Here is an 18,914-nt window from a genome sequence, read left to right on the forward strand (position 1 = left end):
GGAACTATACCTCGTGATGGATTACAAATAATAATATTTTAATGAATAAATTGTTTTCAATAACTGAAAGATTAATGCTATATCCCATGTGGAAAAATGTGTTGTGGAATATACAGCTTGTCTGATTAGTTTATTATTATATTATAGAGGGGAAAGCTTTCATGGTTTTCAAGGTTTCAGAAATATTAGTGGTTTGAAAGTGCATGTTTTTTTTCCTGCAATTCACCTTTGGGGTACTCTTAAAGAATTATGGTCTTGTTTGAATATATTTTTTTTTTCCCTAAGTAACAGAGAGCAACCTACCATACAAAACATCAATGCCTAAAAATGTCAGCCTGACACAAGTTGATTATTTTACTTATAAAATGCTTAATACTTGTTATCTTAAATAATTTCTCATATCATATTCTTTATCATATTCTTCTTTTTACTGCATTAAAAATTTCTAAAATGACCAAGCTTTTATAGAAATTTTATATTCCTCTAAGGGCAGAAAGAATATATCTACTGGTTTTCAATTCAGAGGCTGAAAAGCCTGAATTAACCAAATCAAAGTGCAGATTCTGAATTTAGATTGAATTTCTTTTCTTATTTCTTGTTCTAACTTTTTGCAGAGCATTCAATCTTTATTAGGTAAAGAGTGTAGCTGAAATTGCAAAGTCCTTGCACTTCCTAAGGAATTTTAGGTTGTCAGAGAGGATTAATTCTCCATAAGTTTCACATTGCAAAGGAGACCTCATTAGTGGGTATTATTCATAAGCATTCTTTCCCAAATAAATAGTTATTTTAATGAATGCTATAATTAAACACTGATCAAAACCAGTATTTTCAAAGAATAAAATAGAATTGTAAAATCTGGTTTATTTTTTATTTTGTGTAAGGGTTGACCTTATCTGGATGCCAGGTGCCCATCAAGCCTCTCTATCACTGCTTCTTCTCAGCTGCACAAGGGAGAGAGAATAAGAAAGAAAACAATTTCTAGGTGGATATAAGGCAGTTTACTAAAGCAAAAGTGAAAGCTTACATATGCGCAAGCAAAGAGGAGAAGAAAAGATTTTATTCTCTATTTCCCATTGGCAAGCACATGGTGCTCTTGCTCAGGAAAGCAAACCTTGTATACAATGAATGTCCTCCCTTACTCCTCCTATTCTTAGCTTTTACATCTGGGCTGACATGGAACATCCTTCCAGTCAGTTTGGGTCAGCTGGCCCAGCTGTGTCCTCTCCCAGGAAACACTGCTGCATTATCAGCACCTTTGTAGCCACCAAGGCACAACACAGCAATGCTGTGGGGGCTGCTGGAGGGAAATGAACTCCAGCTCAGCCAGACTCAATGCAGTTTGCCATCATTTGCAGCTTTCTCTTTTTTAAATTTTCTCAATGGACTGCTTTTCTTTTAGATGAAATTAACAACTCAGAGTATCTTCAGGCTGGATCTTCAAATAAACCGCTGATATTCCTAACAAATTATATCTCTGGTATCAGAGTTCTGTGTAAAATGCAGCCACTTCTCTTTAAAAAAATGACCTCTGTCAAAATTTTCAAAACAATTTAAAATATTTTTACCATCTTTTGGATGATAGCAAGAGCCCTAACGATTCATGGAACTTTTTTCTCACCTATAGTTTCTATGGCTCCGTTGGGTGATGCAAACAAGACAGAAGACATTTCCCAGATGGGAGAGATGCCTTCTAAACACATAAATAGATGAATACCATATTGGTGTTCCATATCCTATATGGAAGTTGGAAGATAATGAGTCTGTGTATAGTTTCAATCCTGCATGTAGTGCAGGCACATGAGCACAGAGCTTTTGGTATGAACTTAACAACCTTGGGGTTACCTGTAATGACCATAATGCACTGCAGGATGCACTGTGTGTGTAATTTTGGACTCTGCCTGGTGTTTTGGGGCTTAGTGCGAAAATTGCAAAAAAAGATAAAGGTAGTGGTGACAAGAACACCCATTACACAAGAACTTAATAACACAAGTTGTAACACCACCGTCCTTGACTCAGCAAATGTGAGATGCAATTGGCATTGATCAATTTCTGAAACAGAATTTTTGTCTTCATGAACTTCTCAGTGGGTAAAGGCTTCATTTAATGCTTGACTTGTTAGAGGTGTCCGTGTTTACAAACAACAATGTGCCTAAGCACATCACACCTCACACAAACTTCTTAAGGGATCTACAGTAAAAATAGCTCCAACACCCCTCAGAATTAAATACATTTGTAACTCAAGCTACTTCAAGAATGGAAAGAGGTCTCTTAGAAAGACGGTTCAATACACATTAAATATGTAAATGCATGAATTCAGTTCAAATATTGAAACAATTTTAGTTAAAGACTACAGGTTTATTAACATCTCAGTCAGAACCCACATAGTCCAAATATTCACCCTTTTGTCTCAGAAATGTATTAAAACTCACAGATTAGCCTTTCAATCATTACTTTTCTCTGTTTTTCTTGGACTATAATTGAGCCTCCATGCAACATTTTAGAAGCTCTCTTTCTTCATCCCTCTCTTTCCCCCACATTTTCTGCACTTACACAAGGCAAATTTTCTGTCAAAAACTTTCTCAGAAAAACACTCAGCATTGAAAGAAAGAAAGAAAAGATCAAATAACAAACGTCAGATCACTGAGAGGGCAGTAGCAGTATCAGCAATGAAAAGAAGTTGTAAAAGATGCAATCATCTTACCATTCTTTTCACTTCCTGCTGCCCTCTGTGGTTTCTGAAGTGGACAGCATTTAAGTGACAGCTTTTCTGTCTTCTAAGTGCCTTTGGCTACAGTCACAGGCATTTTCACAACTGCTGCACATTTAACCTTATTCAGAGAACTACCTTTGTAGGAAATAAGCCTAAGTGAAAAGCAGTTGAGATTTCCTGGGACTTATGAGATTCCCTATGGGCATCTGCAAGGCAGAGCCATGATGGGGAACAAAGACACACACCAACCTGGGTTATTCTCAAAGCTAGGGAATGAGGGGTTGAAGACCCCACTGGCTTTAAAAAATATACTTAAATAAACACTGGCAGAGATTGTGAAAAAATTAAGTCGTCTTGCTTTCTGTGAAGATTTGGGCACTATCTCTAGTTTAATTAATCACAGGCAAATTCTACAACACTGCTCAAATTACAAAGTTATGGGTCTATCAGGCATAATTAGACCTCAGCTGAACACTGTAGTTTGCTCAAAAACTATTCAAGTAAACAGTTGTGGGTGCTGGATGGGACTCCTTTCCTAATTAATCCACAGAGAATTGAAGTATTAGCTTTTCGTCAACAATGCATTTCCTAATGCGTGTGAGTGTTTTGCTTCAAGGCTTGATGCTAATTCAAAGCAGGTTTTCATATAGGTATTCATTCCATTACCACAGCACTCTTAGAAATGCTGCTCCCTGTGGCATGCCAAACTGCTGTGTCATTACATCACTCCCAGAGGTACCTAACGTGACATGATGTAATAGCATCAGGGAGAAAGAAGTGCTCACAGTGACATAATGCTCCATAAAGCATGTCTTTGGTGACAAGAGAATTTACAGGAAAGATTGCCCAGCTACTCCACTGGGGAGGGCTGGTGACAGCAAATTACATTCAAATTCTGTGATTTGCAGGTAATTGCAGGTACCTAAAAAGAGAAGAATGTCTATTTGTTCAGAAATTCAGATTTTCTAAATGATTAATAACTCTAATCTGATATAAATATTAAGGTGTCTGACCTTAACTTTTGAAAAGAAAAAAGAGCTAACTAGTTCTGTTAAAGGCATTTAGCACAGTGGTGGGATGGAAAACACACTTGAATACAGAATACGTATTGGAACAATCATACACAACATACAATCAGATCTACCTCACTGGAAGGGAAAAGTTTTGGTGCTTCTACAAGAGTATAAAAATCAGAAAAATAGAATTGTTAAGGTTGAAAAAGACCTCTAAGACCAACACATCTAATAACTGGTAGTTAGAGCCTTCTGTTCCTATTTTCATTCCTTCTCTTCAGTTTTCACTGAACATTTCAGTCATGTTAATCTGAACATTAAATCAAAAATGAGCAGTTTTTCGCATGTGCAAGTGAATGCAGTAGAGATACATCTGTAAAACATCCAGAGCAGGTCAGTTCCAGAAAAATGGAAAAGAAAATCATGACTCCTTTCAGCAAGAACTAGATATAAATGGTGCTTCTTTCCTAATTTACAAAGTGACAAAGTCTATGTTTCTCTAATTTCTTATTCTCATACTGAAGTTAAATTTCTGGTGGGGTGTTGGTGTGTATGTGCAGAAGAGCTTGAGACCCATGACCAGCTGGTGAGAAGTTCATCACCTTATTAACTGCTTCTTGTTCAATGTCAAATGTGCCTGCATTTGTGCTGCCTTCTAAATGGATATTATGCATCCAAGTAGACTGAGTATACATCTGAGTTACTGAGTGTTACAAGGCATTTTTATGGATAGGTTGACACTGAGGGAAAAGAAAGGGAAGGTTTTATCTAGGTCATGGTCCATTTAAGTTACACTCTTGACATGAAGAGCCACTTAGCTGTCATAGCTAAAAGAACACCTCAAAACCAAAAAACACTCAAAACCTCAATCATTCCACACTGAAAATTAATGACTCTACTGCAAAGAAAGTGCTGCATATAGGAAGCATCTCATCTGAGATCCAAACCATAGCTGAAGTAGCTGTGTGATTTGTCCTTGTTGTTAGCCTGACTTTGTAGTTTGATAGGTGAATGTGACAAGGGAATATGTTGCACATTCAAGGCATAGTGCTTGTTAGAAAGGAAAAAAGTACCCTACACCAATACATTAAAATCTTGACTTGCAATAATGACCACATACAAAAGTAATGTACTGAGCAAAATCTTTTCTGTTTCATTTTCATGCTTCCAAACATTGTGACTAGGGTTAAATATGGGTTTTTGGTTTTGTTTTGACTTGATATTTTATGCACTCTGCTAAAACTTTCCCAGTTTTGTGATCTGAAGTCATCTAAGGGTATCCTGAAAAATAGAGATGGTCTCATTTGCCAAAGAATAAAAACTTTCAGATCACCCTTCTTTCAAGGTCATAATTCTGGAGTGGTAAAGAGGAAAATACTAAGACAAGGCTCTCTTTATTTTGGTCAGCACAGTCTGGGCTGTGAAACCTAGGTGATACTTAATGACTGTTACTTCAGTGGTAAAACCAGTAGAACTTACACTTCTGGCTTCTCAGGGCTGGATCCTATTCACAGGATGCTGCAATATCTCACATACCCCCTCCTTCTCACAGAATCATAAAATTGTAGGGTATCCTGATTTGGAAGGGGCCCACAAGTTCGACTCCTGATCCTTCGCAGGACATCCCAGGAGTTACACCATGTACCTGAGGGCATTTTACAAATACTCCTCGAACTCTGTCAGTCTGGTGCTGTGACAAATTTCCAGGGGAGCTTTTTGCAGTGCTCAACCACCCTCTGGAGGGAGAAGTTTCTGAGTTAGGAAATTTATGAATCTTCAGAAGAAGATTCTGAAGCTATATATACTTTTACAGCTTTCTTTTGCCTCAGAAAGAGTAATTTAGGGCTTAGAAGGTATTATTTTCTATCTAAACAATAGAATTATATAATCAAAAAAAGGCCTGGATTGTAAAGGACTTTAAAGATCATCTATTTCCAATCCCTCTGCCATAGACAGGAATGCCACCCACTAGATCAAGTTGCTTAGGGCTGCATCCAACCTGGCCTTAACACTGAAAAGGCTGAGATACCCACTGCTTCTCTGGTCAAGCTATGCCACTGCCTCACTATCCTCTGGGTAAAGAATTTCTTCCTGAAATCTAGTATAAATCTCTCCTCTTTTAGGAGGGGACTACCCTTTGTCCCATCTCTACAAGCCTTTGTAAAAAGCACTCTGTCTATTTTTTTATAAGCTCAAAGTACCGAAAGGACGCAATGAAGTCTCCTTGACATCTCTTCTCCAGACTGAACAATTCCAGCCCTCTTAGGCTGTCTTCACAGAAGAGACATTCCAGTACTCTGATCATCTTTATGGCTCTCCCCTGAACCAGCTCCAAAAGGTCCACACCCTTGTGCTGCAAATCCCAGACACGGATGCAATGTGGGGCCAGGTGGGGTCTCACAAGGGCAGAGTTGAGGGGAGAAGCTGAAAATTATCAAAGCACTTTTAAATCTATGATGATCCACTAACATTCAGTTTGGTAGGCTTTTTATAATCCCAGAAATTCTTAGACTGCATTCAGGCTAATTATATCAGAGTTATGAATTTATTGCCTTCTACTGAATTCCTTAAATCAATTGGCTGTGCTAGTGAAGTACAGTATAATTTCCTGCTGCTCTCCTTCAGTAGTACCTTAGATTGCCCTGTATAGCTCAGCTTTCAAAAGTGATCAAGATTAAAACTGAATTTTCTCTGATTGATTAAAGTCAATAGCAAATTACAGCATAGAGAATCTTAAATTCTCATTGACATAAATATTCAGTTCTTTAATTTTGCAAATTCCTCCTTAATCAGAGCAAGCTACAGATGTTGGGATGAAAGTGACAAAGCTATCATTACTGTAGCAATTTTGTAAGGTATATGATTTAAACTGGTGTGCTCAGTCCAGCTGAATCCTGCTGGGCAATTTCAGAAGAAAGGACTGAAACTTGACAGATAGAGCTAAGCCCTAAAAGCTTAAGGGCCTATCATTCAAGAAAAGGAGCATGCTGTTTGTTCTCTGGGAAGAGGACTTTTGGTGTAAGTGTTGCTAATCCAGCAGACTGCACCAAATGCAGACAAAAAGAATCTTTTGAAAGAAAAAAAAATCCTCTTTGTGCACTCTCAACACTTCTCAATAAAGACTGTATTTTTTTTGTGTGTGTGTCTGGAACCCTTTGCAACAGCATTTACTATGTTGTGCTGTGATATAACAAGGCCAGCTAGGGAACACTTCTTGGTAGTATTTCACCCTCCCTCCGTGAAGTTATCTCATGCATTGAACTCTCCTGAGCTTTAAGCAAGAAATAGGGTTGGGAGAGCAGTAAGCTTGAGATATAACCATCTAAGTATCATAAATATCCCCATATCACATTCTTTGTCTGTGAAAATAGAAATCACTCCTTCTACTTAGCCTTCCCCCCATTTTTACATGGAGAATGGCAATATCTGAGAGACAAAATCCCTCAGATTTTTATTGACAAGATTTCTTACCCCCTGCAGATGCATCTGACTTCCCTAGAGAAGTGGTCTTGAAAATCTCCCATCTTCAGGCCTGCTTTTGACAATCCGTTTTTGCAATTTCTTGTATGTATCCTCAGAATGTTTGTCCCCAGTGTCAGACATCATGCCATTGATACTTCCTGAGTGCTACTGTGTTATTCATATTTCTCTGAGTTCATCAGTGTCTCAACTTGTTATTCTTGCAGTTCCCCAGAATAATAGAGTTTAGTGAGGCAATTTGTGCTCAGCTTCTGCAGCATGTGCAAGTAAAATATTCTATTCAAATTGATAATAGAAAAAATAGCAGCTGCATCTAATCACCTTTCCTCCAGAGATTTAAAGTACAATAACATTCTGTCTAACTGTACTCACTTAATGGTTTTTTAAGTAATACATTTTAATGTAGAATTGCTTATATGCTCCCTTCAAAGGAGCACATTTCCCTCCACAATTTGGCTTTAACTCCTGATGGACACTCACTTGTGATCATGTCTCACTAGTGTAAATATGGAATAATGCCTCAAATGTCAAGAGAGTCACAATGGAATAAGAAAGAAGATAGACTAACTCCTTTTGTGTGATATAAAAAGCTGTTTTTATCTACACCTTGATGTTATCATAGGGATGCCGGCTTGTATAATGGTACAGTTCTACACAGGACTGATTTTTCACAGACAATCAAGATAGTTGATTTAAAGTATTAAAGAATTATAATGAAGTATTTTCTAGGTCAGGGTGCCTCAGCAAAACCAAACCAAATGCTCCAGTTGTGCCTGATTTCAATGCACAGAATTTCCTCCTGCTCTATTGTCTGCTCAGCTCAGTGTCCAGATCTGCATTCGTCCTCATGCATATTTGAGATCAAGTATTGCAAGGCATGAACAGAATACCAAAGTGTATTTTGCAAGTTCTTCAGCCTTCCCTTTCAGCATCTCAAGTACCAAAAATATGTATCAAAATACATTATTTAGATATGTTTTCATTTTTACAGTTCATGTGGCAGGAAACAAACCAATATTTAAAACAACAGGATTAACAGATTTATGTCTGAATTATCTGTAATACCTAAATGTTCCATGTTCTTTAACCATGCCCTGTGAATATATAAAATAAATTATTCTTATTTTAATTTGAGAACTTAGAGATTCAGGGGAAAAAATATGTGTTTAACTTAACATTTCTATTCAAAGATTTGAAGAACACAAGTGCCTAGCAAAATTATGAAAACCACGCTATGCTTACTTTATTTCATAGTAAATGCAATATTTTCTCTGTTTAAATTGATTTGATGTAAGGAGTGCACTGGATTTATGTGTTAATTTTGTCAGTTTTTCATATGTTACACACAGGATAGTAGCAGAGAGGAACTGCTTATTGTACACAGGTCCATTAGGACTTAAAGGAGTGCAGTTGCCTGTCTCAAAAGACTGTCAAGGCCACAGAACTTGGCATAAGACAAGCCACCACAGTGGGAATTTGAGGTAAGCACAGAAGGGAGAAATCTGTGACAGGAAGGTGTTAGTTCCAGGCCTGGTGAGGTGAAATCTGGTTACCACACCTTAGTTAATGCATTACAATGCATATTATAATACAGTAATGTGACAGACTGTGGGAGGGAAGCAACTGCTCAAGCATATGATACTCCAAGTTACACTCCAACATCAGTGATCACCTCATGGATGCAGAGCTTGGACTGTACAAAGGTGATGCCCCAGAAGAACAACTCTGGGACCCCCACAACCCAGAACCCCAGGGTGAAGAAGGATCAATGGGATGATGCTGGATCTACTTGTCTCTTCCTCCCCTCACTGCCTCCTCCTCCTCCTTTTTCTCTCCTTCCCTCCTCTTTCACTCTCTTCCCCCTCTCCCTCTCTCCCCATCCCCTTTTTTGTTTCTTCCTCTCTACTTCACACTGACTATTTAATAAGGTCCATATTATTGACTTCAGCATATGGTGTTGTTTGCACCTTAATTTGGGCAGAAGCCTCTCTCACTAGTTGGATTATAACAAGATTCCATATTGACTTCTCAGCTACTCTTCCTTGACACAATTCAGACTCCAAAGAAGCATTAGAGTTTGGAGTCTCTATGCCATCCTTCAAATGATTAAACTGATGAACACAGGCAGATATGATTTTTTGTGTTCTTGGGAAACAACTACCTAGGTTTGCCATGCTTCAATTCCATTGTTTATGTTGTCTAATGGGAAGTATGTTTATTGCAAAATCAGGTGGCTGATATTTTCCTTGCTTTTACATATCTCTTGTTCTTAAAAGTTGTGGTTCTGCTGACATCAGCTTCATGCAGGAGCCATCTAGGATACTCCAGATGTGGAGCTATCACTGAAGAATCATCTTCTTTATATCAATAGTCTTTTTTTGTAGTTTAAACATATTTTCAGAGCAAATAAACCAAGTTTTCTGTAGATGACACTTCATCAAAATTTTAATAAAATGAGCCCAAATTTAATGTTACACTCAGAGTTTCACATGATGTTGCTGTGCTTCATGAGGCCAGAGAAGCTTTCAGAGGTTTATATTTTTAAGCCAGCTGCACTATGTCAAAAACATTAGCCCAAGTGCTAACCTTAACTAGCATTTAAAATATGTTCAGAAAAAGGAGCTATAACACTGCAGATGTGAAGGGTTAATGTTTGAAAATAAACCAGAGTAGTAAAATCAGGTTTCAGTTATTCCAGTCTAGCCATCAGAAATGGTTATCTTGGGATATTTGAGGATGTGATAATCCCTGTCTTGCAGGCTGATTTCATAAGGGTGTGGCAGAAAGGGTATGTCTAATATGAAAACTGCACAAGTTCTTTCTGAAATTGTATTTGAGGCCAAAATCCCACAGAAAACATAAACAGACATAAACAGACAGGTTCTTTTATCTCTGTTCCTACCATTTTCTCTTGTTTTCAAGATCTGACAGTTTAGCTCCTTGTATTATATTATGAATCTTTGTACACAGGATGTTTACATCACAAACATCAGCAAATTTCTGAAGGATGTTCTCTAGGTCCACCCAAGCTCAGGAAAATTTTTATTCTGAAACCTTTGCCTAGGAAGATATCTGTAAATCTTCAAATGCTGTAGAAATGATAATATATAAATAACATGGTGCTGCAGTTGTTCTGATGGCCCTATGGACAATACTACCACCTTAAAAAATTATTTTGAGAAAGAAAATCAATATTTCAATACGAAGCAAAAAAAGAGAAAGCAAACACGTAAGATTAATAAATAGGCAGAGATGTAAATGCTGATTTTCATGAAAAACATGGACTGTGAGTGTAAAAAATAATCTACATATGAAATTCAGATGTTTGGATCCAGATGATTTTATCATTTACTCCATACCTTGAAGAATTTGCCTCAATACCTTCCACTGTATTTTTTGTATGTCATTGTATTATTCTCTAAACATGCTATGCTATATTTCATAGCAATGGAAAAAATTGGAACTGTGGACTAAGTAAAATCATGCAGAAATGCTCCTTGCAGAGACATATCTCTGGACTTTGATAAGTCATTTAAAAAAGGAAAGTCAAATCTGCTCTTGAATTGATTTTTACATTTCTTTGATGCAGACAGGATCACGTGATGAGCAAAGGGTTTCAACAAAATAACATGTTTGTCATGCCAGGAGGAAGGTAACAAAGCTGGAAGTAACAAAGATGACAGGGCTGGAAGTTATGTCCTGTGAGTTTGTCTAGTTTAGAGAAAAGAAGGCTCCCTACAGCTTCCTGAGGAGGGGGAATTGTGGGGGAGGTGATGAGCTCCTTGTTCTTGGATCCAGTAATAACAGGCTGCGAATGGCTCCGAGTTGTGTCAGGGCAGGTTTGAAGGTTTGGACTTGACATCAGGAAGCACTTCTTCACTGAGAGCATGGTCAGATGCTGCAAAGGGCTTCCTCAATAAGTAGACAATGCCCCAAGGCTCTCAGTGTTTAAGAGGTACTTGAGCAATATCTTAAAAGCATATTTTAACTTGTGGTCAGCCATGAAGTGGTCAGGCAGTTGGACTGAATTACCATTGTCAGTTCTGCCAACCAAACTTGTCTATTCTAGTGTAAATTAGTCTAGTATAGTCAAGTCATCTCTATTTTGTATTTTGTATTTTGATTGTTAATTACATTTTTTTTTCATTTCACATATTTTTACTTCAGATAATTGCCATTATCACTTTGATTCCTCACAAAGATTATGGGAAGCATAGTTACCCAGAACTAGATCATAGTGGCTTTTTTTTTTTAAATCTGGAAAGGGACCCCATTAACTAATATATTATATATATATATATAATATATATATAAATAATATAATAATATCTATAATGTATATTATAGATATTATATATATATAATATATATTATATATAGTATAATATAATAATAATATAGTATAGTATATAAGAATACATATTGTACTGCAAACCATGAAACATAAATTATAAGACCTTTGACTTTGGCTTGGCAGAGCGGGGAAATAAACCAAGCCAAGATACAGGGACATTTCCGTTATGAAATCCACTTTCCCAAATTGGCTTGTTTTCAAACCACAATGCAAGATTTCAAGACAATGTATTATGCTTTGCTGTTTTCTGATTAACAAATATGTTTTCCCTTCAAAGAGAGAGAGTAAAAAAAAACACCACAATTTTCTTTGGTTATGGTTTTGTGTTTTTTTGGGGTTTTTTTGGTGCCAGCCGTTCTATATGTCATTATGGAATCTATGGTTTAAAAGAAAATAAAAGCTGCATTACTATAATCATAGATGCCAGAAAAATTCAATCAGAATATAATTACAATAATAAAAGCTCTTTCAGATTCAATGAGATACAACTGGTAGGGTAATGATTGCTTCTTGAAAAACAAGAGTGCTTTCTCCATTTCACATGAGTAACATGGTTTGGTACTAGCTATCTTTATTGAAGTCACAGGATAAAAATGAATTCAGTTTAACATAATTGACAGACATACTAAGAAAAGGAAGAAGAGCAGTGAAGTTTGGTTTTGGTCAAACTGAATTACTTATGGATTTTAAACACACTTGAACTATCCTCCCTTTTTATGTTGTAACTCAGGTAGGCTTTCCCTAACAGCATTTTCCTCCTGAGTTAAATAACAGAATTTTATTTTGACTGAAGTGTGATGAAAATATGAATTTTCATTTTGGCAAAATATGAGTGAAAAAAGGTTACTTTGAAATTTTAACAGTACCCAGAACTGGTCTTAGTTCTACTGCACAAGACCTTTCAAAGGAGATTAAATGATGTGCATAAGGGATTCTGTGAATGTGAAGATATTAGGTACAGAAACTTATAGGATGAGGCCATGAACAGTAGGACACTACCTATATATTAGAGAGATGAACCAGGATCTTATGGTGTTGTGATACACTGAAATATAGAGCAAGAATTCCTCGACCTTCCGAGTTAACGAAGACTTGTAATTTAAAGAACAGTGTATTCTTTCAATATTTTAGTTCCCATGTGTTCTCACTGTGTATTATCTGAAGACTGTTTTACTGAAGGCTTGAATTAGGATCTTTCTCTTCTTGTAGGCTTCTCAAAAAACTAATTGGAAATTTCTAGTTTTTGAGACACAGCCCTCTGCCAAACTTGATTTGAAGCTGAAGAGTTCAAACGTTTTGTCTGGACATCAATCCAAAACCAGAGAGCATAGCTGCTACAGCCTCCTTCATTTTATATACATTCTCACAAGGAGTGTACTAGAAAAAGTGACAGAAAACAATAAAGTCTTTGGCAAGTGAGGGTGCTCAAAAAGACAGCTCTAAAGAACTCATCAGAGAATTAGAAGGTTGTTACAAGTATTGTGAGTATTGCTTTTGCACTTGAAGGAAGATATGAGGTTCACAGATGTTTGTAGGATGATTCTAGTTTTAATACAGGGACAAATAAAATGCAAAAGATAATGGTCGTGACACAAAATGACATCATCAAATATAAGAGAAAGTTGTATATCTCCAGGTAGACTTTAAAGTCAGGCTATTTTGAGTATTTTTAAATTCACAATGAATGTAATATGGGAAACAAGTACTGCTGTTAAAATTTATTTAATTCTGTCTTTAAATTAATAATGGCTATTGTTCTCAGATGGGTCAGTTATTATTCTAAAAAGATTAATTTAAAAAGGACTAGTTCAGATGATTCCAGTATGAAATATAAAAACACAGGCTTTTCTGAACAAGTACTTTGCTTTCAGCCATTGCATACCTGCAGCAGATGCTCAAAACTGCTTTTAGCTTTTGCATTACAAAGTACTTCAAAACAAGAACAGGTAACTTAAATCATGGACAGTACTTCCTACATCGTTCGGCACCTAACCTTAAAATACAAGATGCCTTGATGACATGATTCTGAAAAAAACTTCAGCACTTATGTCTCCTAAAAATCTCCAAGTACTTCATTGAGTGATGACAGCCTTGGACACAGGGAGAAACAGTTCAATAGGACCAAGAACAAAACACAATAACGTGCATAAGAAAAAAAAAATTAAGAATAAGAATAAGCACAAGAAAAAGAAAGAAGGTAGTATTTTTTTTTCCACAATTTTTCACCTTTAATTCTCACCTGAAGCTGAGAATTAATCAGAAGCCAGTATTTCTGTTTAGAGTTCTGAAAAGTCTTTGATCAATCAAATGAAATTAAGGGACAGAAGAACTGCTAATAAATAATAAACATTATTTTATCTAGCTACTATGTAAGTAGACTATTTCCAGGGAAAAGCTTAGCTGAGTTCTTCCCTGCGAGGGGCGTCTAAACTGTTTTCTCTGTAGGGAAGGCATATGGCAGTAGATGATTTTGTTCTAATCACAATACTTTCTCTTCATTTCCACTTTCAATTTTTCCTGGATGGGTTAATGTTTTCACATCTTTCATTTCCCAGTAGTAGAATGGATGGATTCCAGACGTGTTACACAGCTGAAGATAGAGACAACTATGCTGCCTTTTCGTAGTCCACAGTAGTTTTATAATTCACTGCACTAGGAAAATAATCACTCCCTCTATATGAGAAGCACTTTATTTTAAAGTAGAGCTTTAAAAAATAAATTTAAAAAGCCCTTCACACCTTAAAACATATGAATTGCTTACCCCTAGCTGAGAGGAGGAGGGAAAACTCATTTCAGAAGTTGTTCGCTAAGACGTGTGAACTCAGAAACAGTCAGCTGTGGTAACTCAGGTGTGTTTTTCACAGTGAAATATTTTGACATTTTTGGCTTAAATGAGAGCTTCTGAGAGGTGTTCACATGAAATTGAAACTCTAGTGAACAAGTCACTGTAGGTGGCATGAATTCATACCAACATCTTCCCCTCAATTACCCTGCCAGGCCATATTCCTATCCACTCTGTGGGTGTGAAGACATAGAGAACAGCACAGACAGAGTTTTTTCACCCTGAGGGGCTTTCCAGAATGTCCTGATCCTGGCAAACAGCGGATGGAGTCAATCATGGCCCATCTTCCTTCCCTCCTACTCCTTGCAGACAAAGAGCAATGCTTGAGTACTGGGACACAGGCATGCCTTCAACTAGCTTTCCAGTGCTGAACTGGTGTTATTTGGCCAACTGAAAATAACATACATAGAGGGTTACACACAAAACTGCAAGGGAAAATTGCAATTTGAATAGATACAGATGCCTGAAATCCATATGCCATCCTCTACCGAGGTTTGACATGATGCCCAAACTTCCCCTCTTGTTTTGAGAATCCCAGCATCAGCCCTTTCCACTGCTCCCACAATTATGTAATGCAGGAAAAGTAGAGGTGGGAAAAAGAGGTGACACAAAGAGATAATGTGTAAATAAGCATGATCTAGATTGGTTTGGAAAAAAAAAAAAACAAACACCAAAAAAAACAACAAAAAAGCAGAAGAATAATCAATGAACAAACAAAAAACACCTCCAAACTGAAACAAAACAGATGGAAAGAGAAACGGAATAACTTGCAGGAAAGAGGAAATAAAGGCAAAATATGTAGAAGGAAGACTGCATTCAGAAAACAAGAGAAAAACAGGAAATACTATAGTTTTTAAATTGGGTGGCATTGAAGAAAGGGAGGGAAAAAATGAAGGGAAATGACAGAGAAAAGGAGAAAAGGACTAGAACAAGGCACAGTGGAGCAAAAATATCAGGATGCAGAGAATGAAATGGAAGATAAGAAAACATTGAAAGCATATGGCGCAGCAAAAGTAAATAACTTTGCAGTGGACTAAATTTAATTTTATCTTCTTGTTTTATCTCCAGGCTTAAGCTATTTTTTGGTACTGTTTATAAATATTTATGGGGTAAAAGGATCCTTACAGGCTACATCTGCCTTGTCAGAAAAAGAACAAAGCAGATGATGCAAACAAAAACAATTTTGAGAGGACAGAAGTTTTTCCAAGATGCTATACTATTATTATTATTATTATTATTATTATTATTATTATTATTACTAATGATAATAATAATAATTAGTGAGAACTAGATTAAAGGACTGTGGCATTAATTAACAGCCATGATAGATTGTTGTTGATAAAAATGGGGTTTGCTAGAAAGATTTTGAAGAGTACATGATTTTTTGACAAAATGGCTAACTAGATGAAGAAAAGTAGCAGGATAAAAGTGTCATGTGAAGAGGGATAAGCACTGTGCTTCAGAGTTTTGTGTGAAAAGAAAAAAAACAAATGAAGGGGTGGAAGGAGTAATATGCTGACTGAACAAGAATCAAGAAAGCAGGATAGGTAATGCCCAGTCCTTCTGTACATAAGATAAACTGGGAGGGGAGTGGCTGGACATGAGCTGTGCAGAGCAGGATCTGGGGTTGCTGGTTTGCAGCAGGCTCACTGTGAGCCACTGTGTGCCCAGGCAGCCAAGAGGACAAGCAGCATCCTGGGGACATCAAACACTGCACAGCCAGTCAGTCAGAGAGGAGATTATCTTGCTGTATCCAGCATTGGTGTGACCTGAGCTGTGCTGGGCCACTCCACTTGAGAAGGAAGTTCTGGTCCCTATTGTGTCCAGAGGAGGCCAGCACAGCTGATGAAAGGGCTGGCTAGCCTGTCTTGTAAGGAGTGGCTGAGCACTCAGGACTGACCTCATTTGCAGAAAAGGAGGCTGAGGCTCAGCTCATTGCTCTCTACAGATTCCTGAGGAAGGGGAGTGGAGAGGGTATAGATGATATTTTTGCCCCCAACCATGGGAAGAGAATGATGCATCTGACTCCATCTTATCAGAAGGCTAATTAATGACTTTATTATGCTATACTATATTACATTTATTATATTTATATTTATTTATATTCTATATTATATTTATTATTCTATACTATATTACATTATATTACATTACATCTAAACTGAATCTGCCAAGCACTCAACTCTGCACACAACTGCACAGAATCTTGTGACTGTCAGCCCACAGTCCCAACACACACACACACACACACACACACACACACACACTTGGGATAGGCCAAGGAAACAAAACACCATCACTTTGGGTAAACAATCTCCATATTGCATTCTACTTTGGCACAAACACAGGCACAGCAAATAAGATAAGAATTGTGTTTTCTTTTCTCTGATGTTCAGAGAATGTGAAACCCAGAAATATTCCTGGGAAGACTTGTGCCTTACTTTTCTCTGAGAAGAGAAATGTAGTGACAGAGAGGGAGGTGCTGAACTGTTCTCTCTAGGACTCAGTGTTAGCAGACATGTGGAAATGGTTCAAAGCTGCATCAGGACAGGTTCAGACTTGAAATAGGAAACAATTTTTTGCCGAGGGTGATCAAATCCTGGAACAGGCTTACTAGAGAGGTGTTTTGTGCTCTATTGTTCTTGCTTTGGCTGGGATAGTGTTAATTTTCTCCATAGGAGGCATTATGGGGCTGTGTTTTGGATTCATGCTGAAAATAGTTTTGATAACACAGGGATGTTTTAGTTCCTGCTGAGCAGGGCTTACCCAGAGCCAAGGCCTTTGCAGCTCCTCACCCACCCCTCCAGCGAGGAGGCTGAGGGTGTGCAGGGAGCTGGGAGGGGACACAGCTGGGACAGCTGACCTCAACTGACCCAAGGGTTATCCTACTTCATATGATGCCTTGCTCAGCATGTAGGCAGGGAGGAGGATGGGGGAGACATAGAGAGTGCTCCATGCTCCTGGAGATGGCTGAACATCTGCCTGCCCATGGGACGTGGGGCATGAATTCCTTGTTTTGCTTTGTTTGCAAATGTGGGTTTTGCTTTACCTATTTAGCCTTTTCTATCTCAACCCATGAGTTTCCTCATTTTTACTCTTCTGATTCTCTCCCCTATCCCATGGCAGGAGAGTGAGTGGGTGTGTTTGGGGTGCTTATTTGCTGGATGGGGTTAAACTACAACAGACAAGCCTGTCAGTTTTGATATTTTCTCATCCCACAATTGTCCAGGCATTTGGGCTAGAGGATCACTGTAGATTCCATCCAACTAAAATGATTCTCTTTTATTCTATTGCACATGAGATGGCATTTGACACCTCCTCTTTCCTCCCACAGATTTATCTCATTTGTTAACAAGTATCTTGTCCTTAAAATGAATTCAAGCTCCTTTATTCCCATTTATACTATTTAGGATTAATTTGATTATGAAAATAACATTTTTATTCAGTCCAGGAAAAATAAGTCCGTAGCAGGACTCTGAATTAAATGGTATTCAAAAAATAGCAAAAAATGATTTAGGTTCCTAACTCTTGTTGCCATTATTTCTGGAAATTATTGACTAGGATTCTATAGCCAGGAGGAAGAAAAAAATTAGAGCATAGAAGAATTTTGTCATTATATTAGGATTAGAGATAATGCAATTAAAAAAAATAGGCTACTTTAAGAAAATAGCATTTTCTTGTATTAAAACAGAATAAAACAGGTAAGACAATAGAAAAATCCCCATTACTTTAATTAACAAAAATGTACACATTTGAGTGCAAGTAAAAAAAAAATTAATCCTGTAGCTCAAGAGTCAAATGTATAAGAGAATTCCTTTACATTGTGCTTTTCCCCAAAAAAACTGTCTTCAATGCAGCATGAGAGTAGAAATTTCTCAAAAGAACATCAAAACAGACACAAGTATTTTTTAAAGTAACAAGACATTTCAGCCTGAAAAGGCTGGCAAGGTCTAACATACCAAAAGTTAGCACAAAACTGTCTTTCTAATAACTATGGTATGCTTAAGAGACAAAAAGAAGCCTTTTTAGCCTTCTTATCATTCCTCAGGACATAGCTGAGTAAGGATATTACAGACATAAAAGAACAAAGTAAAGAAACCTCCATTTTGCTCACTAACTTTGTGCAGTTTAAAAACTTGAGCGACAAAAAAGTTTCAAGGGAGGTACATAAACCTTCTTAAATGTTCACAGGTGTTCAAAAAGTGAACATAAGTGTCCTTGAGGCTAATCTGGTTTACAAACCAAAGTCCTAATGTCAGCATGAAAATTACATGGACTGATAGATTTTTAACTTAAATTCTTAGAGGCCTGCTTGAAAGTCTTCACTGCAGACTGCAATGTAATTATATGTAATTCTTAAAATAGTTTAATGCAAAAATGCAATTCTTAAATTAGCCCTGTTTAAGAAGCAGAGAAAATTTTTAAGGGTTGCAAGATTCTTTCATTTTGCAATCATCCTTTCTGTAGCCATGTTAGCCTTCTGTGTAGAAAAGTGAATTTGAAAAAGGTAATTTC

General features: G+C 37.1%; 1 protein-coding gene across 9 annotated transcripts in view; it reads right to left on the minus strand.

Moving 5' to 3' along the window:
• LOC129133064 (leucine-rich repeat and immunoglobulin-like domain-containing nogo receptor-interacting protein 2) overlaps nt 1-18,914 on the minus strand; it is a 484,996-nt gene that overhangs the window by 67,376 nt on the left and 398,706 nt on the right. For 2 of the 9 annotated variants that reach the window (XM_077172065.1, XM_077172064.1), the window contains exon 2: nt 889-941. The exons of the other annotated variants lie outside the window; for them this stretch is intronic. In XM_077172065.1, coding sequence (XP_077028180.1) covers nt 889-912 — 24 coding nt within the window. In that variant the 5' untranslated portion in view covers nt 913-941. The remainder of the gene's footprint in view (nt 1-888; nt 942-18,914) is intronic. 9 annotated transcript variants of the gene reach the window in all.

Source organism: Agelaius phoeniceus, chromosome Z, assembly GCF_051311805.1.
Source record: "Agelaius phoeniceus isolate bAgePho1 chromosome Z, bAgePho1.hap1, whole genome shotgun sequence".
NCBI classification, from domain to species: domain Eukaryota; kingdom Metazoa; phylum Chordata; class Aves; order Passeriformes; family Icteridae; genus Agelaius; species Agelaius phoeniceus.